Source organism: Mauremys mutica, chromosome 16 (assembly GCF_020497125.1).
Source record: "Mauremys mutica isolate MM-2020 ecotype Southern chromosome 16, ASM2049712v1, whole genome shotgun sequence".
NCBI classification, from domain to species: Eukaryota; Metazoa; Chordata; order Testudines; family Geoemydidae; genus Mauremys; species Mauremys mutica.
This window is the reverse complement of record NC_059087.1, coordinates 22822719-22845658: the sequence shown is the minus strand read 5'-3', so window position 1 is coordinate 22845658 and position 22940 is coordinate 22822719. Positions and strand designations below refer to the sequence as shown.

The 22940-nt window shown below is 48.7% G+C and overlaps 1 protein-coding gene across 15 annotated transcripts in view; it reads right to left on the bottom strand.

Annotated features, from left to right (window-relative positions):
- Window positions 1–4062: 4062 nt before the first annotated feature.
- Window positions 4063–22940, bottom strand: part of MSI1 (musashi RNA binding protein 1) — a 107002-nt gene continuing 88124 nt past the window's right edge. For 9 of the 15 annotated variants that reach the window (XM_044989636.1, XM_044989638.1, XM_044989639.1 and 6 more), the window contains 9 exons: window positions 19582–19630; window positions 16135–16217; window positions 15441–15558; window positions 13556–13636; window positions 12194–12250; window positions 8964–9032; window positions 8687–8859; window positions 7608–7673; window positions 4063–6338 (listed from right to left, as the gene is read on the bottom strand). In XM_044989636.1, the coding sequence (XP_044845571.1) occupies window positions 7632–7673; window positions 8687–8859; window positions 8964–9032; window positions 12194–12250; window positions 13556–13636; window positions 15441–15558; window positions 16135–16217; window positions 19582–19630 (672 nt within the window). In that variant the 3' untranslated portion in view covers window positions 4063–6338; window positions 7608–7631. The remainder of the gene's footprint in view (window positions 6339–7607; window positions 7674–8686; window positions 8860–8963; window positions 9033–12193; window positions 12251–13555; window positions 13637–15440; window positions 15559–16134; window positions 16218–19581; window positions 19631–22940) is intronic. The other 6 variants (XM_044989630.1, XM_044989641.1, XM_044989632.1 and 3 more) reach the window with 3 other exon arrangements.

Genomic DNA, 22940 nt, shown 5'->3' with positions numbered 1-22940 from the left:
AAACAATTGTGATCGGGGTGTCTTGTCCTCCGTATACTGCCACTCATGGAACCTCTGGGCTCACAATGCTGTCGTTACTCCGGATCTGGCCAGGATCTCTGCCTTCAGCTGGGAGTAATCTGCTGCAGTCTCTGCAGCCACATCGTAGTAGACCTTCTGGGCCTCCCCACACAGGAATCGGGCAAGGATACCAGACCGCAGGGCTGCTCTTTCAAAAGCCAGGAGGTATGCCTCCACATCATCCTCCCGTGTCATTTTCTGTAGGCAATGGCTGGCCCGTATGGTCCGGGTCCCTTCACAGTTGCGGTTCAGTTCCATAAGGGCCTTCATCTGGTTCACCAGGTCTTTCAGCAGGGCTCGGTCCTGGGGAGCCTGATTCATCAACAGATGATTAGTCTCCTGCTGCATCCGAGTCGCCTCCTGTTGGGCAGTTGCTTGGACCCTGGTAGCCTCCTGCTGGGCCACGGTGGCTTGTATTAGGGCCTTGACCACGTCGTCCATCTTAAGGACAGGAGGGTTTTGCCTAACCCTGGTTTAAGTCCCCAGCGCGCAAATCCCACCTCTGACACCACATTTGCAAATTGCTGGCATTATGATGATGGGTCTCGTGCTTTCTCTTCGCGGGGGGGGGGGCTCGGGGCGCCATTTCTTGCCCCGGAATTGGACTATTAATTGCCCCACTAGTGTCCTTGAGGAGGGGAGTGGAGAGGGAGGGACCTGGACCCGCCCTCTACTCCAGGTCCCAGCCCAGGGGCCCTGAGGATAGTGGTGAACCACTTGAACTGGCGGTTCCTTCCCCTGGGCTACTTCCCTCTCCTGCCCTTCAGCTTGAGGGGGGGGGCTTCCTGCCCTCCCTCTGCAAAAGCCAAGTGCCCCTTACCTAGGGTCTTGGACTTCTTAGCCCACCGCAGCACTCCTCCAAACTTTCCTCTACTTCTCTTCAAACTGTTCTCTGCTCCAATACCAATCCTTTCTGCTCCAACTCCTCCAAACTGTTCTCTGCTCCAATACCAATCCTTTCTGCTCCAACTCCTCCAAACTGTTCTCTGCTCCAACACCAATCCTTTCTGCTCCAACTCCCACACTGTCTGATTGAAGCAGGGGGTTTTATCATGTGACTGACTGCAGGTGCTCTAATTGGCTTCAGGTGCTCTAGTTAATCTATAGCAAAGTTTCTTCCCCTTACAGGGAATAAGGCTCCCTTCTAACACTCTCCTGCTGCCCTCTGGCCATGCTGTATCACAGCGCCAACAGAAATTTGAGCTCATTCTTGTGCAGGGGTAGCCCTTGACTGGACAAAATTGTGGCTACATTAGCCACAATTAGTTTGTTTGAAATGGAAAAGATTGCAGCCAACCTAATTTTTAAATGGCATGCTGTGCTCCCCAGGCTGCTAGGATCAAGATGGCACTTTGCATCTTGGGACCTGCCATCTCCACAAGCAGCATTAAAACTAAAGATGCATGGGACAGTGTTGTAGAGATACCTGGCCTGTATTTGGCCAATGGAACCCACTTTGCAAACCCCTTTCCAGAGGGCATTGGAGAATTACCAGCACCTTAAAGTTTCCCTTCTCCCATGCATCAAAACCATCCTGGAAACACAAATATTTCACTTGAATACACTGTGTATACCAGGAATGATGACCTAATGTCCCACATTAAGAGCAATCCTAGCACTACAGACTTAACTAAGTGCACCTCTAATTAGCACTGCACCACCAGATCTTTCCCTGGTTATGATCCTGCTAACCCATGACTGCTCTGGGAACACCTGCATCCACTTCTCTTCAGTCAGATGTCATCAGATTGAAGACAGAGTTGCTAATGGAAAGAACTGTTGATTAATTGATTCCAGAAATAAGCAGGTGGCATGGTACTCACACGCCTGGAAAGACAAACCATCTAATTTAGAGAGAGACAAATTTATCTCTAATGTAACTCCAACTTCAGCAGAATTACTCCAGGGGTGAATTGGACCCACTATTTTTAACTCACCCACCTGGTTATCATTTATCTGAGAGATACTGATTTTCCAGTGCTGGCTTCTGAATTGTGATGGGAGCACCCAGTCACGTCTCTCACGGAGTTTTGGCTACTTTCCAGACCATAAATGATATTAAAATGGGTTTAAACACAAGCAGCTCCCCACTAGCCACCTCACTACAAGTACAAACACCCAATACTTTATCTGTTATTCCCCTTAATCTGTGGTCCTTCTGACACTTTTCAGTGTCTCAATTTTTACAGACAAGTTTCATTCACGTGCTTTGCTAATATCCAGATATTCCAGCTATTATGTTTCCTTTAGCTCCTCATTTTGTGTGATCAGGTCTCTCCAGAACTATTTTTATAAATAAAAACGTGCCATATTTATTACTCATGGTTCCATTATCTTCTAGAGATGCAACTACACTTAGACTTTTAGCCAATTCTCCCACTATGTCTAGTACCTGTACCACCTCACCAAAACTAGCAGAAGTGGGAGACTGACCACTTACATTCTTACCAACCTGTCTTCTAAGCCTGCTCAACGTAGGTCTAGTTAACATGGTGTCAAAACCACTGGGTGATCAGACTACACTAGTGCTCCTACCATTTCAAAACACTGGTGGAGCTGCACAAGGGCTAGAAAAAGGGTGGGAGACCTGCCTTAAATTCTCAGTGTAGACTAGGCCTCTGCTCAGATTCTTACTATAATTGTATTAAGGGCCTGTAGCTAGTTTTACTGGTTGCAACTACCAGGATTACTTTTTTCCTCCTTTTGTGTGTCCCATGTGCTGTTTGTTGTTTTTTAAACTCTTGGTTTCCTCCCCATTTCTCTAAGACTCCCATTCATTGGTTCAGAAAGTTAATTAATTCCCTTTACATCGAGATAGATTATTCAAAACATTTGCTTAAGTACGTGTTCATTTTCCAAGAAGTTCAAGATTCTCATGACTAAATTGTCCAAACCTCTTATTAAAGCCAGATTTAAAACAATTCAGTATCTCAGTTGCTTTAGAATCACAATTTCACCTTTTCCCCATTGTCTTTCCTGCTATTTTCACTTTTCATATACTTGTAAGCCTTCGTGTTCTCCACTTCGCTACTCTTAACATATTCCTTTTATTGCCCTTTCCTTTTGCCTGTAAACCTTCACTTTCTGGGGTTCCTTTCCTCTCCACTTTTAGCGTGTGTGCTCCCAAAGAACAACTTGATGGTTGTGTGTTATGTACATGGGACACACAAAAATACACAAGGCCCACATGTGGCAGGTACAATTAAAATCTGAGCATTTGTGTCTGGTGATTTCCAGACAACCAATCATAAAGTGTGGGAAAGCGAGTTAGTGAGGACCACCCAGACACCAAACAAGGAGAAACAGGATACATTTCATTCTATCACTGAAGGATACTAGATGAAAGCTCTGGTCTTCATGGATCAGTTTATCCCAAAGCCTCCCACCTTGATAGCTGTGACAACACAGCAGAATTTCCATTATTAAATGCAGACTCCATCAGGACTCTTGGGGTTACTTTCACCAGCAGATCTTTGAACAGTGTTTCATGAAACTATACTAGTTGCTGCTTATTATTTGCATTCTTCTCTCAGTAGCATTGTGACCTGTTGTATATTAATTTGAGTGCTTTTTAGGAATCTCCAACTTTCTTGTACACTAGCAGATTTTAATATTTCCTCCCAGTGCTCTTTATTCACTAGATTTCTTTATTCTCCACAATTTGCTTTCTTGCAATCTAAATCCCTTGTTCTGCTGTGTTCAGCAAATCCAAAGAATACTTCCAGGCTTTCTGATTTCCTGGTGTGTTTCTCCCTTTCCGGAATCCAGAGACATCCATGCATGACCCCTGTGAGGTGGAGAAGAATTATCATCTCTGTTTTACGGATGGGAAACAGATGCTCAAAAGAGAGTTAAGGGATGTACCAGAGCTGGGAGTTGAATGCCAGGTCTGTGGCTCCCAGGCTTGTGTGCTAACCACAGGGCAAGATTCCCAACATCCCCAAACCTGAGTGAAGCGTTCCCCAATTCAGAGCCACTCATACACATACCACAACCGAGAAGGACCATTTTCAAATAATTTATTAGGAATTTAAAACTGAAATCTGGAAAAAGGGTTACAGGTGTGGAGAGAACAAACATTGGAGTGTAATAACTTACTGGCTTTCAAAACATAGCTTTATTTCTTTTAAAAAATGCCCACCCTCAAACCGGAGCCCCAGCCTCTGGGCAGCAGCAGCACTGGCTGGAGAGCGAATCACAGCCCAGTGGCAATACAGTGGGGCTGGGAGGTAGGGGGCACAGAAGCAGCTCAGCGCATGTACCAAGAGGGAAGAAAGCGCCGTCTGCAGACCCAAATTTGAAGTATACAGAATAAAAATAAACCCAATACAATGCAACTCTTCTTTAATTAGGAAATATTAAAAAAACCCAGACATACAGACTCTTGTCTCAGTAACAAAAATTATTGCTTTGTGTTTTCAGTACTAACCCATTAAGTACCTCTGACTAAACAGAGCTCTCCAAATGTATTGCTTGGTCAGGCACGGCCCACACTGCTGGGTCTCAAAACTAGCCACAATGCAGCTAGGGAACCGGGAAGTGGAAGGGAAGAAGGGGTCCATTTGGGCACCGTGCCCCCCCCCCTTCCAATCCTCTCACTTGCTGGGGCTCATTTTGGGAGAAGAGGGGGAATGATTTTTAAAACTTAAGATGAAGCTACATTATTTCCCTGGGAAAAGTGTTGGGCTGCATCTTAATAAAAGGCTTAATCACCCCCCTTAACAAGGTCTTTGGTTCATTTAAAACAAATCCAGACCCAATCCTGCCCCTTAAATTCCTGCTTGAGGCAACCCCACAGCAGAGGCCACTTGTTAACAAGGGCTCGGGCAGCCTCAGGAGAAGGGACCATATAATCAAATTACAGGACAGAGGACAAACTCCCCTAGATTTCAGGACACAGAGGAAAGCAAATGGGAAGCTGTGATTCTAGAATTCATATGATCCCTGAGAAGCCCTTTACTCACCCTTCCCCCATACAGTACCACCCCCAGTCCCCCCACCGTTAATGACTTCCCCCACCCAATGCCCTGCCCTTCAGAGAATGACCACCTCCTCATCCCACCCCTCACAACGAGCCCTTCCCAGTACCCTGCCCCCTAGAAGATGATGCCCTTCCCCAGACTATCTTGACACAAGCGATACTGTTTGGAGAGTCAATTCCTTTCAAAATAATGAAGACAAGCAGAGGCAGTAAAGCCCTTTGCCTAGCCAAACCAGATGCTGGCACTTAGGGAGCCCAGTGGTGGAGTCTGTACATCAAGCGACTAGAAGCAGCTTTAACCCGCTCAGCAAAATAGCCGATGGCCGGTAAGTTTCATTCCCCTCTCCCCCCTCCTTCATCTCAGAGGTCTTAAAATCTTACAGTAAAAGGTGTACAAAAAAGAAAGGAGTCCTGTCAGGATTCTGCTGGAGAATATTGCTCACACTGAGGTGCCAGGTTCAGGAACCTGGAGCTGCTCCTTGAGTCAGGCTGCAGCCAGGTTCACCTCGCGATATTTACATATTATACACTAGGAAAAAGAAAACCCCACGTAAAACTAAATCTAGGAAAACAAAAATACTTTCAGCTGTAAGGATAGTGTTTTTACTTAGCAAAATATACATTTTGTTTTGTTCCGTAGCGATGTCCCACCTTTTCAGATCCTTGGAGCTTCACACATTTCAAAACCTCACATTTACAAAACAGAAACAATTAAAAACAGTTTCTTTAAAAAAAAATAGAAATGCGTCAGTTCTGCTCAGTGTTCTCTCTCTCTCTCTCTGCGTCTCTCTTCCCTTCAGAACTGCATTCACATCACATACTGTCCTTTAAAAATGTTGACAATAACAGTTGAAAAGATTCAAAACAATTTCAAAGCCAAATAAAAATACTCCTCATTAAAAACTACCTAACACGATCACAAAGCCAATTCATAAAATATGTCTACTAGCTCAGGAAAGAGCAAACAATGAAAAAGAGGGTCACCCCCCACAAAAAAATAAAGATAAAAAAATAAAATAAAAAATAAAACTACCAGCTAATAAAATAAATAAAGAAGAATCGGTGGGTTGGGGAAGGGAGAAGCGTAAACCATCGGTGGTTAGTAAGAAAGCGAGATGATCTCCTTGGGTTCAGTCCAGTGTGGTCTGTTCAATGGGAGAGATCAGGGCAGGTCAGCAGGAGCCTGGCAACCAGCCGGCAGTGTGCAGTTTTATTCAATAAAAAGGAAACCTTGGCTCATCCCCCAAGGCTCACCAGATCCTCCAGCCCGCTGTCCTTGGTTAGGTCACTGGGGAATCTGCAGGAGACCAGCAGAGGTGGAGAGTATGGTGGGGGTAGAGGAGACAGAAACAGAAACAAAAAAAACTAACAACTTTTCATTTTTTGTCTTGTCTAACACAGCAACAGGGGGTGTCCAAGCTTCCCCTAATGCAGGATTGTGCTGGCACCTTGGCAGTGGCATGAAGATCACACCTGACTGGCAAAGAAGTGGGGCAGAATGCAACTGCCCCTATCTTTAACATGAAGGCATGGGCCAAAGGGACATGCCCCAGCATGCAATGCAGCCTGACTTCTTGGATCAAGGAGTATTGAATGCTAAGATCTGCAGGCTCCCTGGCTCAAACTTCTGTATTAAAGATGAGGCTAGTTATATGCTGCAAACTGAACTCAAGTTATCCCTGGCTGAAGAGAAGCAGCCCAGTCACTCCCTTTCCCTGGAAACATCTGCCCGACTCATTTCAGCCACATTTCTCTTTTTAAACTACCAAACTTCTGCCACTTTTGAGGTGTGCACTGAGATCCTCCAATAGCTCCCCCTCACCCCCTTCTAAGGGACACAGCTGGAACTGCATGTAGGATTTTCCCCTCTCCCATCTGGATGTGGAAGCCTCTTCTCTCCATAGACCACCTCTATGGAGAGGAAACACCACTCCAGAGATGCAGTGCTCTCAGCAGCAGTGAGATTTGTTGAGTTAGCTGCATGCAGGGTACTGCAAAGTAAAAGGGTGGCAGGGGCTTCTCTTTCAGAGTGCCAGTGCGAGAGCTCACATTGCCTTAGGGTTTTGGCCAACTGTGCCAGTCTGTCTCCATCAACTCCCCAATTTCTACCAGGTCTCCATTTCCCTCACTCCACACCTTTCCAACTGAGCACTCCCCCTTCTCCCTGCCACCACTGGGGCACAGTCACTTATTCTTCTGGCCTCAGAGACCTGGAGGAGCTTCCCTTTAGAGCCTAACAGTGACACTCTCTAACTGGCCAAAGAGGTTACTCAAGCAAAACACCATTTCCTTTCCCTTCCTGCCCACACTCAATGGAATGCCTCTGCAGGACTTCAAGCATGGGGACCAGAGTCTGGGAGAAGGAATTAGAACCTGGGTCACTGGGTGGACAGGACAAAAAGGCCGCCCCTCGCCTGGCCTCCTTCCTCCCATCTTCAGATGAAGCCCCTGAATGATGGCCCAACCAACAAGTTACAATGAGAGTTTCCTAATAATAAAATCTCCTCCTGAGCCTACCTTCACTTTTCTCACACCCTTCCCGCCCCCTCCTGTTCAAACATCTTACCTCCTGCCTCCTTGGTCGCTAGCTTCAGTGGTACCCATTGGTAAAAGCCGTTGCAATCAAGGGACCCTACAGAGGAAGAATTCAAATCCCCTGATTACACAAACCACAGGAAAGAGGTTGAGTCCATGAGTGTGATTTGTCCATCCGTCCCTCCCCCTTGTAGGAATTTACTGGGATGTCAATGTCCCTAAATGTACTATTCCTAAGGACAGCCCTACCCCCTTTAGAGATCCACTGGAATCATTTAGCCCCCCAATCCACTATGAGGAGGCCTCCCAGCACCCTGAGATTTACATGGAGTGATACAGTCCCACTCAGGAAACATGCCGTCACTAGTCCGTCTCTTCAGAGCCACCTAATATCCCCCTGCAGAGTCCTATGGAATCCCCAGTCCTCTCCCAGCTGTAGCCCCACATTCCACAGGGGAACATGCAGCTAGCAGATATTTGCTCTGCACTCTCCCCATCCCTGTCCAGCCTTGTGTTATTCCTGGGGACCCCTGTGCGTTCCACCCTTGGAAGGGAGTTCTGTGTTTCATTCTGATGGTGAAGAATGGTTGTGGTCTTTCTTAACATTTACAGCGGTGAGTTCAGCTACGGCCCAGCTGCTGGGAAAGCAGTTTCCACTGCTCATGAGTCTCACCCTTGAGGTGCCAGTTCCATCGGCCCAGAGGAACGTAGCTGTCATGGCACGCTATGATCAGAGTGAGGTAATAGGCCCTTGGGTAGCTTGGGCCAGTTCCATGGAGGGCTCTGAAGAGTAGGACCAAGCCCTAGCACTTGACCTGGTATTCGATGGGGAATCAGTGTAGAGAGCAGAGCTCTGGGGTGATATGCACTCAGCAGCCTGCTCTGTAAGCTAAGTAGGCTGCTGCATTAGGAACCAATTGGGGCCTTAAGCGGAGTGTTTTTATGCCTAGGAACTGTATATTGCAGTAACCAAGCCTTGAGGTTGCCTGCAGCTGTCATCATTTGGGTATTCATAGTTGTAGAAATCACCCTCCCAAAAGGTTTAATGATTTATACACACCCTACCTCCTTCTACCTCCCAACTTCAATAGCTGGGTGTGAAACACTCACCCCTAGGCTGTGACCAAAGCCAGTACTTGGAGCTGGACTCGCAGCACTGATGTAACTGCTGACCCCTGAATCCTGATTGGCTGCTCCGTAAAGCTCTGCCATTGGCCCAGGACTGGTAGTGCCCAGAAACCCACCAGTGCGGCTCGGAGTAGAACCTAAGGGAGGAAGCAAAACTACATGGTGAAGATCCCAAAATGCAACCCCGTCCCACCCCCCTCCCATAGCCCAGTGCAAACCTCAGCCAGGTTGCTTCACAGGGTAGGAAAGTGGCAGTTACCTGTCCCTCGCACTACAGCTGCTGCCGCCGCTGCTGCCGCCATCGGTCCATATGCAGTAAGGGGAATTGCTGAAAGAGAAGGAACAGGCATCTCATAGTGGCACCAGAGGAAGCTCCTGAGCAGGCATCTTCACTTCCCTCTAGAAACAGCTGCCAAAAAGGTGCATTAGCTTGGCATGTTACCTACTACACCCAGGATGGATAAGCAGGAGGAGCACACAGCCCTGCATTTACAGGACAGTTTTCATTTAGAAAAGCCCTCAAGCAACTGAGCTGACCAATTCCAGACATAGGAAACTTTCTGTTCAGGACTGAAACACAGCGATATCTGGGTGACACTGTTAAACCACAGTACCACATGCCATCTTAGGGCAGGAAGTGACTAAGAATCCCATAGCCAGGTGAACCGGCATGGGGAATTTAGGATGGCTATTGGCATTTGGCTCCAACCCTAAAGGCTAACACCCCAACTCTGGGGATTTGTGGTGGGCACAGAGGGTCAATAGCTTGGTTTGACATCTCATCCAGAAGACAGCTTCAATGCTCAGCATCCTCTAGCCATGCTGGGGCACAGCCCTGTTCTCTAGCATCTTTCAACAGCAATGGTTCAATACTCACGCAACCTCCTCCCCCCCAGCTCTCCCACTGCTGCAGACACTCCCTACTTTTCCAGTTCTCCTGCCAACTGCAACCCCCCCGCTGTCCATGCTAGCAGAGTGTGGAGCGTGCGCCTGGGGGTGCAGAAGCCAGAAGAGGCACAATTAAACACTGGAAGCTTTAACTTATATGTAGCAAATGTCGTCCATATTTCTACTGCCATGGGCACCCAGCCCTGAGGCCACAAGGCACCTACCCACTACTGTTCTCATTGCCCCTAACATGCCTGGGTTAGCATTTCATGCTCAACTGCGAAATCCACCGTGATTCTGTTTAGAGAAATGTAAAAAGAGGTCAGAACAAAATCGATTGAGTTAAAGGGCTGAAACCCAGACTAGCTCGGGAGGGAATGTTTCATTGCAGGCTTTGTCTGGTTTCAGGCGTACATCACATTGGGGGCTTATATCTGGGTTAGTGGCTTATCATACGTCTACAGCAAACGTAAGCACGGAGTGGCAATATTTTTCCCTCAAAGATGCTGTTGTGGTGAGTAAAGGGCCAGTTTTGCTGAGAAAGAATCCAATTCCCTCTGTAGGAAAAATATTTTTGCCTCGTAGTTTATCTAGTTAGAAACCAGACTTCTGCCTTGCCTAGGGAGCTCCCCTCTCATTAGCTGCTGCACACAGGAGCAGCATCTGATACTCTCAGAGTACCACCCTTCTTGTTTCAATGCTACTCAATACACCCCCTGCTGATGGTTGACATTTATAGAGCCATGTTCAGCCAGAAGGTTCTTGAAGCACTTCACAACCTAGTGGCCTGGTGCTGCAGGGTGCTGAATGCCCTCAGTTCCCACAGATGTCTCAGCAGGAGCTGCGGGAGCACAAATGTCCTGGGAGCAAGCCAGGTGTGCACATGAATCAGCACCCACCACTGACAACAAGCTGCCCAGTGACTGTTTAACAGCCCCCAGCAGAGAAGAGAGGAATGCCACCATCTCCAGCTGAAATTCTGGAGGGAATCTAGGGACAGAGGTTGTAATTACCCAACATGGCAGGTAGCCAGGACACCAACATTAATAGTTCACTGCTGGCAAAAGTACCAGTGTCTCTCTAATGAGCTCCAATGAGCGGGACTTGTGTTTTATGCTCCTCCAGCAGCGAGGTGCCTCCGCACGCTGCAGGGGCACTAGTCCCATGTGGACTTAGAGGGAAGAGGACCTTTGAGTGAGTTATCAATGCAACTCTTGCAACACCATTTTTTTTTCTATTCTAATGTAGACCCAGTCCAACCCTACTCCGTTTGAGAGCTGACAGAATCACAGCCACAGGTGGAATTTCAGAGGCTTATTCAACTACACCTCTACTCCGATATAACGCGACCCGATAGAACACAAATTTGGATATAACTTGGTAAAGCAGCGCTCCGGGGAAGGGGGGCAGGAGGACAGGACTGTGTGCTCTGGCGGATCAAAGCAAGTTCAATATAACACAGTTTCACCTATAACGCGGTAAGACTTTTTGGCTCCCGAGGACAGCGTTATATCGAGGTAGAGGTGTATATATGTGGCTCCAGGGGATGGCTTTATTAACTTAACACACTCCACTTCCCTTTGAGTAATTTGTTTTACCAACCTCAGCGTTCTTCGACGTGCACACTCTACGAGGATCAGCACTATTCTGCGCCATTGGAAAACTCCCCTTCCAATCCTCCCCAAACCCCCTGCAGCTAGCAAAGCTTCCAAATAATAAGCTCCCTGCAGAAGTCTGCATCCTCACTACAGACAAATCCAGTCCTTGAAGAAACAGACGCTGTCAAGGAAGTGTCAGAGTGAAAGGATGTTATGGAAGATGGGTCGGTGGATAGGGAAGAGGAGGCCAGCCCACTGCTAGACGTAGCTGCTTTTCTAAGACAAATACCAGGCATGCTACAGAGCTTGGGAAAACGTGGCCATGGAAGGAAGAGCCTATGGAAAAAGCAGCATCAAGAATACATGCTGCACAAACTCAGAGGCCTGAGGAGCTGGGGGAAGAAGCAGGTATTTGGGAAAATACTCAGACTCCTGACTAGTCCTTGCAAAACTTCATCATCCCCCCTTCTATTACATCAGGCTCAACCACCACTACTGATGAGTACAGCTGGGAGCTCCACCACACTCAATGTTCCTCTACCTAGAGAGCCCGGGGCTTAGGTAGCGCTAAGCTCCCCCAGGTCCAGTGCCCTGCACTACACCAGCTCAGGCTGGGACTACAGTAGTGGATTTCTTAGAATTCACATTGCTAGCAACAAGTTCTCATCAATGATTTAGAGACTAACCCCTGGATAAGGAGCGAAAACAGGGCAGGGAACAGCAGCAGATCAGAAGCTAGAGAATTTGGGGATTCAAGCCCACTTGCCCTCATCATGTATGATCTGCATCTCATCTCCTCCAATGTGATATGCATGGTTCTGTTCCCCTCTCCACCCCTCGCCCCCAGCCCCTGTCCTTGATGTAGCTAGTGCAGATGGAAGAGGAAATGAGGAATGTTTCCAGTCTCACTGCGCCAAGCTATGGGGCAGCGACATCACTGGAATAACCCAAAGCCCCTTCTCCCCTTCCAGCTTGTGAGTTTTAGGAAATCAGTGGGACTGACCTGTGAGCTCGGGGAGGACGGGGGCACTCGGGAGAGGGGTCCGCTCTACACGGAATTCTAAAAACGAAATGTAAGACAACTTAGGAACTTGTAAAACACCCCCGAGGGGGATCTGGCAGAGAGAAAGCAGCATTGGGCCTTTCTGGCTAGAACACAAGGCCAGACAGAGATGGAGGAAGTCACTGCAGCACCCGGCCTTCGACTCTTTATTTTAAATGAACTGCGAGTTGGATTGACAGCACTGGAGACTGAAAGCCGCTGCTTACCCCCAGAACAGGCACAGCCCAGACCATGTGCCTCAACTCTGCCCTGGAGGGACCATCTCTAGGGTTGAAAGGGGAATTGAGTCTCTTTGGCCCAGCCAATCCTTGGCCTCGCAGCTAGGACTGCCAACAAATGCCAGTTGAGCTGGAGGTGGCTGTGTGACATGAACACCCGGTTCGCTAGGACTGAGACCCAGCAACTGGATTCACACAGACTACCAGACAGCTACTTTCAGTTGCCGCCAACGTAGGCTGGGTTCTGACTAGCAGCTTAGAGATGAAAGCTGCCAGAGCCCGTTGCCAATTGCCTAATGTCAGGCCTTTCTACACAATGCATTGGGGGCGGGAGGGCAGAGGAGGACAGGGGACACTCAGAGTTGCCACTCGTCCTGAGAACAGCAGGGCAGTCTTTTATAGGGTGGCCTTGCAGCCCGCTCTTTGCTTGTGCGGGAAGGGGAGGGAGAGGAGGCCAGCAGAAAGCTCAGAGCGGCTGCAGGGCATTCATCAGGGACCAGGCAGCGATGGTCACATATGGGCTTCAAGACGAGGAATGGGGCTGGTTGGGGAATGTACAAATATGCAGTGTTGTGAAGAGGGGTTTACTGGGCCTTTAAGAGATCCAGGATACAACTCACTGCATCTTAAGACTCTCACATTTAGGAAGCCTAGGAAACTTCAGGCCCATTTAATGCTAGCAGGGTTCAAGTCCTGCACTCTGTTTTCAGAAAGGTGGCGACTCTGGTGGAGAGACACACACACACAGAGGCAGCAAGACAGGCAGAGCTGCAAGGTCCCTTCTGTGTAACAGCAGCCCCCACGGAGGAACCTAGCAGAAAGGGGGGGTGCATGAACCTAGGACTTTTCCTGTCACTGGAGTGAGGGGATAGCAACAGCAGACACTCACATGGCTACAGCCTCCTTCCTAACTAGCCAGTAGGCTGTTCCCACCTATTCCAGGCCTCCGTCACCTCCCACCTTCACAGATTTAAAGGAAGTCCAAACTAGGGCAAGGGTAAAACAGGCAGAGATTGGGTCACATGCCACGGGCTTCCCTTAGTGTGAGGACAAACTGGACGAATAGGCAGGAAGAGGCACTTACCAGGAAACTGATAAGTGTAGCCAGGCGCAAGGCCCGTGTAACTCCGACTGGCATAAGTGGCAGCTTGGAAACCTGGATAACCTGCCAGCAGAGAAGAGGGGATGGTTACACGAATGCACACAATGCCACTTTCCAGTTCCAGCTCTGCCTGCCTCCCCATAGCCTGAACACACACTGCGAAAGGACCAAGTAACATAGCAGTTACCCCACACAGTGCACACCGTGCAGGAATCTGGGGAAGAATTTTAATACATTGCCCCTTTGTCGTTCCAGACATAGTTCCCCTGCAAAGACATGTAGATTTCCCTGTCAGAAAGCTCAAGGCCCCACAAACTAAAGTACTAGCTGGTTTTCTGAAAGGGGGCTCTGAGAGACAGTGGGAGCATATGGATGATGCGTGATTTAGTGCCAGTCAATCATCTACTTTAGTAATAGAGCTGCTGGCTAACACTCTGAAGTAGTTACAGAAAGAACAGATGGCTGAAAACGTGCAGGCAGATAGCCTGTTCCTGGCACAGATCACTAGGACAAGTCTTCCCATTTCCTGAGACGCTGTCATAGCTAATCACCAACTTTAAACAGTCCCATGAGAAAGCCAGCAGCTGACTAAGAACTGAATGTTCAATTTGAGATCTCCCATGACAAGCGTATGTGGATTTCCCACTGACTCATTTGAGTCTGCTGGTTTAAAATACAGTTCTACTCAAAAAACCCCAAAACTAAAATCTGAAGTGGCTTTGTGGGGTTCCAGATCTATTTTATCTCAGCAACTCCAGTGAGCAAGTGCCGAGTGCAAATGCAAAAAAGAGGTGTTTTTCCTCTGCCTGCCAGCCCTGCCAACCCAAGCTGGGATTCAAGTGCCAGGTTGAGCGTTCCTCCTCCAGCACTACCCCCCCCAGGGCCCTGACCCAAAGGACACGTGTGTCTGTTCACCTTAACCACACCTATAATACAGGTTGGATGGGCTCAGGGTGCTGGTGACGATCAAGCAAGAACGAACCAAGTTTGACTCACAGACCCTAAAAGGAGCTAATTGGGCTGGAAGTCAGGGGTGTGGGGGGAACCCCACACCTTTTCCTTTGTAACCTGAACACAGAAAAAAGGTCCCCACAATGCCACACAGACACTTCCTTGTCAGAGTGGCCAGTTTGATTTGTGACCCAGAATGGGTTCCCTAAAGGAGGGAAGTCAGTGGTATACAGGCTCCACTGGATTCTCAAGGACATTTTTATCCCTCTTGAAAACAATGAGACTGTTTATTAGGATAATACACAGAGAACACGCTCTGCCTGTGTATTTGAAGGGATTACACTCTCCCCTTCGCCCCGCTGAAGAAGGGTGACTAATAGTATTTGGGGCTGTTGAAGCAAACATTAATTGTACAGTCTGGCCTAGGACAGTAGTAATATACGTGGACGTGGAAAACTCTGCTTTTGGCCCAATTGTGTTACCAGGGCATATACAGCCTTTTATTTGTGTCGAGTCACAGTGTATATCCTGTTCTATAGGTATTATATTGGACAGGAATTCCAACTACGTGTTAAAATTTCTCCCAACCCAGCTGCATTCCTGTTCTTTTTGTGACTCCACCTCTACAACCGTGCATACGCAGCACATCTACAGTTCTTCCACGCTGCCACCAGAGGGCGATTTGTGATCATAAATTGATCCCAGCCCTCCTCCCAGCTTCAGCATTGCTTTTCAAAATGGGGTCTGATGTCATAGATCCAATCTCTTCTTGAACAGCCTGAGCCACCTCCCCCACTGTATTATCCCTAGAAAGGTAGCCCTAGAATAAAGCCTTCTGCCCCCGGAGCAGAGTCCCGTACTGCTGCTGCCAAGTATGACATGGGGGGTAGAGAGAAGGGATTTTTGAAGCGCTTACCCAGCATGCCAATCCCAAGCATGAAGGCATCCATCCCATAAGGCATCACTCGGGACCGCCCTCTCGCGGAGCCAGTGGGGGACATCACTTCCTTTGGCTGAGCTTTTTTACATTCCACCTGCCACAAGGAAAAAAAAAAAAGTGTCGGACCTTGGCCTTGACTTGCACAGCATGTTTGCTCGGAGCACATACAGTACCGCACAGGAGGGCTGCCTTAGTGCACTGGAACCACTGCGCTTGCTGTCCCATGCACCACTCCCCAAGCCTGCCTCCCATCCTGCAGCCTCCCCCACCCTGTTACTCTGCTAGAGAAGCACCATTGTTGAGTAGTTAAAACAGGTGACTAAAAGTTCTACCCGTGGTTCTGTCCTTGACTCTCTGGGACTTTCGGCAAGACAACCTTGGAGCCTCAGTGTCCTCATTTGTTAAACGAGGATACCTGCCTCACAGGGGTGGGGAGAAGTTTAGTTAATACTTGTACAGCACTCAGGGGTCAGTTACAATTCCCAATTATGGTTAGATTGCATTGTCTTTTGGGCTCCAAATACCAGCAGTGGCTCCCCTCCTTGTTGAGTACCTCCTCCCTAGATCTGGGGCAGTGATTTCAGGGGTCTCATCTGCTTCTGACCTGCAGTCCCAGAGCCCCAGTGCTTTACCCCATCCCTCCACCGCCAGCTTTGTTCTTCACACTTACCATTTTGTTATTGATCTCATGGAAGTGGATCTCACACACCTTCTCCACAATATCTTCACTCTCAAATGTGACGAATCCAAACCCTGAAGAAAGGGCAACACTTCCTGGTCAGGGCACAACTCTGTGTGATCAGTACCTGCCACCTGCCTGTCCACATGCCCAGGAGAGAAGGCAACCCAGAGGTTCGTGGGGTGGACCAGTTGGGTCATGGCAATACTTCCACTCCCCTCTGGTCTCCAGTAAGTCCTGCATGCATGCAGCACTCATATGAGGAGCAGGGAAATCACTGTCCTCTCCCAGATTTCCCTCTCTCCTCCCAGCTCCATTTCTGCACCTCCCACCTTCATTAAAGCCACTGGCACTCGTTGCTGATGGATTTATTCTATTAAACGTTGCCATTTTTCCAAGACAAACTAGATGGCTTAATGACTGATACCACAATAGAGAGTTCCAATCCAGCAGAGGTCCATATGAACAAAATTGTGTCCTACCAATGCCTGTTCACAATGTGAAATGAGTTTGGTGGGTCCCAGTCCAGTCCCCAATAGACAGGCACCCACATCACAAACATCACCAGCCCAAATAGTGAAATTCAGCACATTTCAAAGCCCTAACTGTACATTAATTGGTCCTTACAGCCCTGTGTGTGACAGGCAAGTATCAGAATCACTATTTCTGGAGCAAAACCAAGGCATGGAAAGGTTAAGTGATTTGCTCACATTCACACCATCCATCAGTATCTGAGGTGGGAATAGAATTTGGGAGTTCTTGCCTCCCAGCCCTATGCTCAGAGCACATCTCTAACCGACCCCTTTGCTGCCTGTCTTGGCAAAGGACTGACTGGGCTCTGGAGTCCAAACTTCCTTTTCGCAGCCAGGGGTGGCCCTTTTGGGGAAGAGCAGAGGCATGGCAGAGAGGGACTTTGAGTGAGCTTGCATTGCAGCTGTGGCTAAATGGAGCTTTCAGCCTCCAGAGCTGCTGAGTCAACTTCACCAGTGCTAAAAAATCACTTAAACACACACTTTTCTATTTTTCAGTATTTTCCAAGATGGACTGGACTCTTTCCATGAGCTTCTCCTTTCTCTCCAGGTAGGAATTTATATTGCCCCAATCATGGTCTGGTATCTGGGTGCCTTGGAAACTCAAGAGAAGTACCCTACAGTGAAGCCATGAAGTTACCAACACCAGACCAGATGATTGGTCCATCTAGTCTAATATCCTGTCTCAGGCAGGGACCAATACCTGATGGCTCAGAGGAAGGCAGTCCTCCCTACCCCTTCTGTAATGCTCTACATAAGAATGGCCATACTAAGTCAGACCAGTGGTCCATCAAGCCCAGTATCCTGTCTTCCAACAATGGCCAGTGGCAGGTGCTTCATAGGGAATGAACAGCACAGGGCAATTACCGAGTGATCCGTCCCCGGTCATTACATCCCAGCTTTTGGCAGTTGGAGGTTTAGGGACATGCAGAACATGGGGTTGCGTCCCTGACCATATTGGCTAATAGTCATTGATCGACCTATTCTTTATGAACATATCTAATTCTTTTTTGAATCCTGTTATATTTTTGGCTTTCACGACTTCCCCTGGTAATGAGTTCCACAGGTTGACTGTGCATATTGTGAATTATTTCTTTATGTTTATTTTAAACCTGCTGCCTATTAATTTCAGTGGGTGACCCCTGCTTCTTGCATTATGTGAAGGGTTAAATAACACTTCCTTATTCACTTTCTCCAAACCATTCATGATTTTATAGACCTCTATCATATCCCCCCTTAGTCATCTCTTCTCCAGGCTGAACAGCCCCCGTCTTTTTAATCTCTCCTAGTCTGTCTTTGTTGCCCTTCATTGTATCTTTTCCAATTCTAATCCATCTTTTTAAAATGGGGCACGCAGTACTCAAGGTGTGAGCATACCATGGATTTATATAGTGGCATGATGATATTTTTTTCGTCTTATTATTTATCCTTTTCCTAACAGTTCCTAACATTTGGTTTGCTTTTTTGACTGCCGCTGCACACGGAGATGTTTTGAGATAAGAAAGAGATCTTGGAGTCATTGTGGTTAGTTGAGACGTAACAGCTAATTTAGACCCCATCATTTTGTATGTAGAGTTGGGATTATGCTTTCCAATGTGCATTACTTTGCATTTGTCGACACTGAATTTCATCTGCCGTTTTGTTACCGAGTTTTGTGAGAACCCTTTATAACTCTTTGCAGTCAGTTTTCGAGGTCTCTACATTGAGTAATTCTGTATCGCCCACAAACTTTGGCACTTCACTGTTTACCTCTTTTCTAGATCATTTATGAATATGCAGAACAGCACTGGTCCTGGTATAGATCCTTGGGGGACCCTGCTATTTACCCCTCTCCATTGTGAAAACTGACCATCTATAACTACCCTTTGTTTCCTATCTTTTAATCAGTTACTGGTCCATGCGAGGACCCTCCCTCTTTTCTCATGATTGCTTACTTTGCTCTAGCCAATTCCTGTAGAGGGCAGAAGTGCAGGATCTGATGATTTATTATGGGCTAGCCATTTTTCTCCCCCATCAGGGTGGGGCTGGAGTGGTATAATCTATAAAATCAGGCAACCAGAATCACCTAAACGGTAAGAAAATGGGATGCACTGAAGGGCACCCTGGACAGCAAGTGTGAATACTAAGTATGGCTGGGAGAGAGAGCCAAAAGCAGAAAGTGCTTCCTGTGTGAGTCTGAGGCAGATAAACAAACACACTGTGTAAGTGCTTAGTGACGTATGTGAACATGGCAGTGGCCCAGCAAAGGGCTGCCACCATCACAGTGTAGTTGTGTCCTCAGGATGGTGCACACCATTGTGGTGTCCTCTTAAGAGTGGTAGCCAGTTAGAGGGCACATGTACAAGAGAATCAGGCACCTCCAAAACTAAGGCTCAAATTCAGTGGTCTCCTGTCTGATCCCAAGAGCCTGAATACCAAAGCCAGGCTCCCACTCTGTAACCAGATTCCACAAATGGGATTTGACGAAAAGGTGACTTGGGAGCCCCAGGCTGAGGAAGGGGTCAGAGGCAGGCACTCTTCTGGGTCTTGCGTCAGCTTCCCCAGGGTTCGGATTACTCAGGACAAGGTAAGACACACACAGACAACTGGAGCCACGTAGGTAGCTGGGGAGGGGAGGAGGCTGCCTCCTCTCACATATCAGCCACTCGGCAAGTTTACAGCACAGGAAACGGGCTGGACAAAAGCTCTCTGTGCTGCGAGGGACTCTGCTAAAGGATGCGGATGCTAAGGGATGGGGTGATGGGAGGTGAGATAAAGAGCAGCTGTGACCTGCATGCCCTGCTGCTGGCCACGGGACACTAGCTTCCCCTCCACCCCCATCACCACAAACACACATGCTGCTCCTGTCATTACGCAATCCCCTGCCAGCTCTCCACACACACACACGCTGCCAGGGTGCTGCCCTCACCTCGGTGTCGGTTGGTTGTCTTGTCAAACATCAGCATAGCATCATCCACCTGCAAGGGGCACAAAGGAGGAAAGGGCTCAGATCAAGTTATTACTGAGAAAGAGCTCTCTCCCTCCTTCCGGCTGGCCCCATGCCAGAGAGAAACGAGACACCCACCGGCCCCCAAAGCGGAACATCACACACACACACACACACACACACACACACACAAATCAACCATTCACTTACCCGTGGGAGTGCCAGGGCCCTGACCCAACAATAGGACAGGATTTCCCCCCACATTAAAGCTTCCCCACTGTACTGAGGGCAGGGACTCCCAGCCTGAACCAACAGGCCCATCTCCATCCAACTTTTAGGGTGCTGGAACAGGTTCCCACCTAGCCATCTTCTGGGGAGGGCAGGCACTTTCCTTCCCACTGAGCCAGGACGCAGCCCTGGACAATTTGCCTGCAGCTCCACAGAGACAGAGAGAGAGAGACTGACTGTCTCGGTTTCCGTGTGCACAAACCAAAGCCTGAGAGGGGAGAAGGAACAAGAGCCTCACAGAGATGGAAAATGGAGGCCTCAGACACAACAGACACTCTGCTTGGGGACTCTGGGAAGCCACCTCCACCCCAGAGGAGCTTTCCTCTAAGTGAGGTTTCCCCACTGCTGGAGGGTGTAATTAGAGAAAATTTACTGCAAGGATTGAGCTAGTGCTGCCTACTGAATGGGGGAAGTGGAGGCAGACACCAACCATCCCCCTCCCCCCACCCTGGGGCCCCTCTCCACCCCCTGCCCCCACCAGTGCCTGGTGCAACTTTCTTTCCCCTGCCTGTGCTCTGCTGGGTATTTCCTTGTAGAGAAGCAAATCTGTGCAGCTACAAGTCAGGCCAAGCAGAGTTAAAAACGCACTCCAATCCCCTCTGCGTAAACCACCATGTAAACCTGTCCCACTGACCCGTGCTCCTCGCTAATACCACTGCCTTAATCTGATTATGAAACTGGATGTGCAAGTGCTCAAGGGAGGGGCAACAGTATCTACCCAGCAGCTAGCCAGGACCTTCCTCCGCCTCAAACAACAACAGCCAGGAGGGACCAAAGCAGCCTACATTGCTTGGGATCAGCTATTTCTCCCTCCCCCACTTACAATTCCCCGTTTTCCTCCTTCCCAGCCTTGAGATGTTGCCTCCACAGAAAGGCCCTGCAGTCCGTGGCCTGAAGCACAAGGGGCTGAGTCCATCTCTACCAACCGGCACTGTCAGATGGCCAAGCCCCAGGCTTCATTCAAAAGAGAGCTTGCACAGCTGGAATGGGATGGGGAGGGGGCTTACCAACATCCCCCCGCCCCCCCCGGAGAGGGGGCTCCATCAGCCTCAGCTGCCAGTGAGATAAAGGGGCACCTTTCTCCCATAGGTGAGAATGGAAAGAGGCCATTACTAAATACCCTCCACAATGTCACATGGAAAAGGGTCATGTGGTCACTTGGGTCCCCCCGCAAGAACAGGTGTCACCACCCACATCTGCCAGCTCCAAAGAGCAGAGCGACATACAGAGGACTCAGCTACCATCCCACGCCACTCTGCAGCCAGGGACGTGGGACTTGAACTTTCCCAGCTAGGCCCAAGATCCATCAGGTCAGTGGGGCCAAGACCCGAGAAACTCACTAGTGATCCAAGTTGAGCGGAAGGGATCCGAACAGTGTATATGGAAGATATGACAACCAACACTTTGTCTGACACTCCATGCTACCTGCTTCTCTCCGCTGAGGCAGGTGGGAGGGGGAGTTGCCTAATGGGTGGAAATATGCTCCAGCTGCTTGCTGTCACTCTCGTCAGCCAGACCCACTTTTTACAATGGTCTTTGTTACCTGCAGAGCTTGGAAGGGGAGGGAGCTTTCATGACTGGTGGATCCCATGGGTTAATTAAGGTTATGTGGGCCTGAGTGGGATGGAGCACAATACCATGGCCCTCTCGGCAACACCCTAAAATCAGCAGCTGCCTCCTTGCAGTGCTTGAACCCCAATCACAGTAGCTACCATCCCGAACTAAGCCTCATGTCCTGACGGAGCTAGCAGTAGTCCCCTAAAAATCTGCCAATCCCCTCTGAAATCTAGTCCTTCACAGTCAGACTGCCTACTCTGTACTCTAAACAAGCCCCCACGCAGCCTATTTACATTTACAGTCTGAAAACAACTGTCCCCTACATGAACGCTATAGCCATGCCACAAAACTCAGCCAACTCCTGCACTCTCTCAATATCCTGAGCCTCCCATCCAGGAGCTCTAGGATCAAACAAAATCCCGTTAGGGCCAGGACCATTTTATACACCAGCACAAATGCACTTTTAGAGTATCAACAGAAGCATTCACAGATAAATAACGGTTCAAAACACAGCAAAATGGATTCCTCAGACTGTCACCTCTAGAGACCCTGAGTCACATCTTTCCAACGTAACAGGCTAAATAAGTTTGATGGGCTCAGACTAGTTTGGAAATTGACCCACAGTTCAGCACAACTGGTGAATTTCTTTTAGGAGAGGCCCAAACTAGAACACCAGTGGGTTAGAATTGAGGAGCATCAGCAGCCTGAGGGGCTCAGGACTGGCTCAGCCAGCATTACAAATCGTCAGGATTGAGGTGCACTGTCAGAGCAGCGTGAGTAGCCCAGGACTGTCCCAGCATGGGGTGGCCACTTGCAATTCCCCATCCCATCAGTCAAACTCCCTTGTAATCGCCCTGCTGTGTCACACAACAGTACCACAAAGAGTTATCAGGCTAGCATTGCCATGGTAACTCCCAGGACACTTCAATAAGCTTTGCTGGCCCTGGGCTGGCTCTGGTGTCCTGGGGACAACATACACTAAAACAATCCAAAACCCACACAACAAAACGCAAGTGGAACTCATTGCGGGATACCCTTCACTCCAGCAGCTCAGAGCAGGGAGGGACTTTGCATCTCAAACAACACCCTGACAGGGTTTCTCAAACTACACAACACAGGACTCAAACAGCGCCACCCTGTGGAGAGCATGGTAGATTATGGAAGATAAGCAAGAACAAAGAAACAGCAAGAATTCAACCATAGAGCAAAAAACTAAGCAATCCAGACAATATGGCAGAAGTGCAGGGAAACCTGGGAAGTGCCTAACTGTGCGCTCAGCTGCCAGCGCCTGCTGTCAGTAGGGAAGACCGGGGGATCAGACAGGAGGCTCACACTCTGCCAGGGAGATGCACCTAGGAACGCCAAGCATGGGTGCTTTACAGACATGAACCAATAAATCCCACAGCCTCCCTGTGCGGGGCTGTGTGTGTCAAGATTATTTGTCCCATTTCACAGATGGTGAAACCGAGGCACAGAGCAGCAAAGTGGCTTGTCCA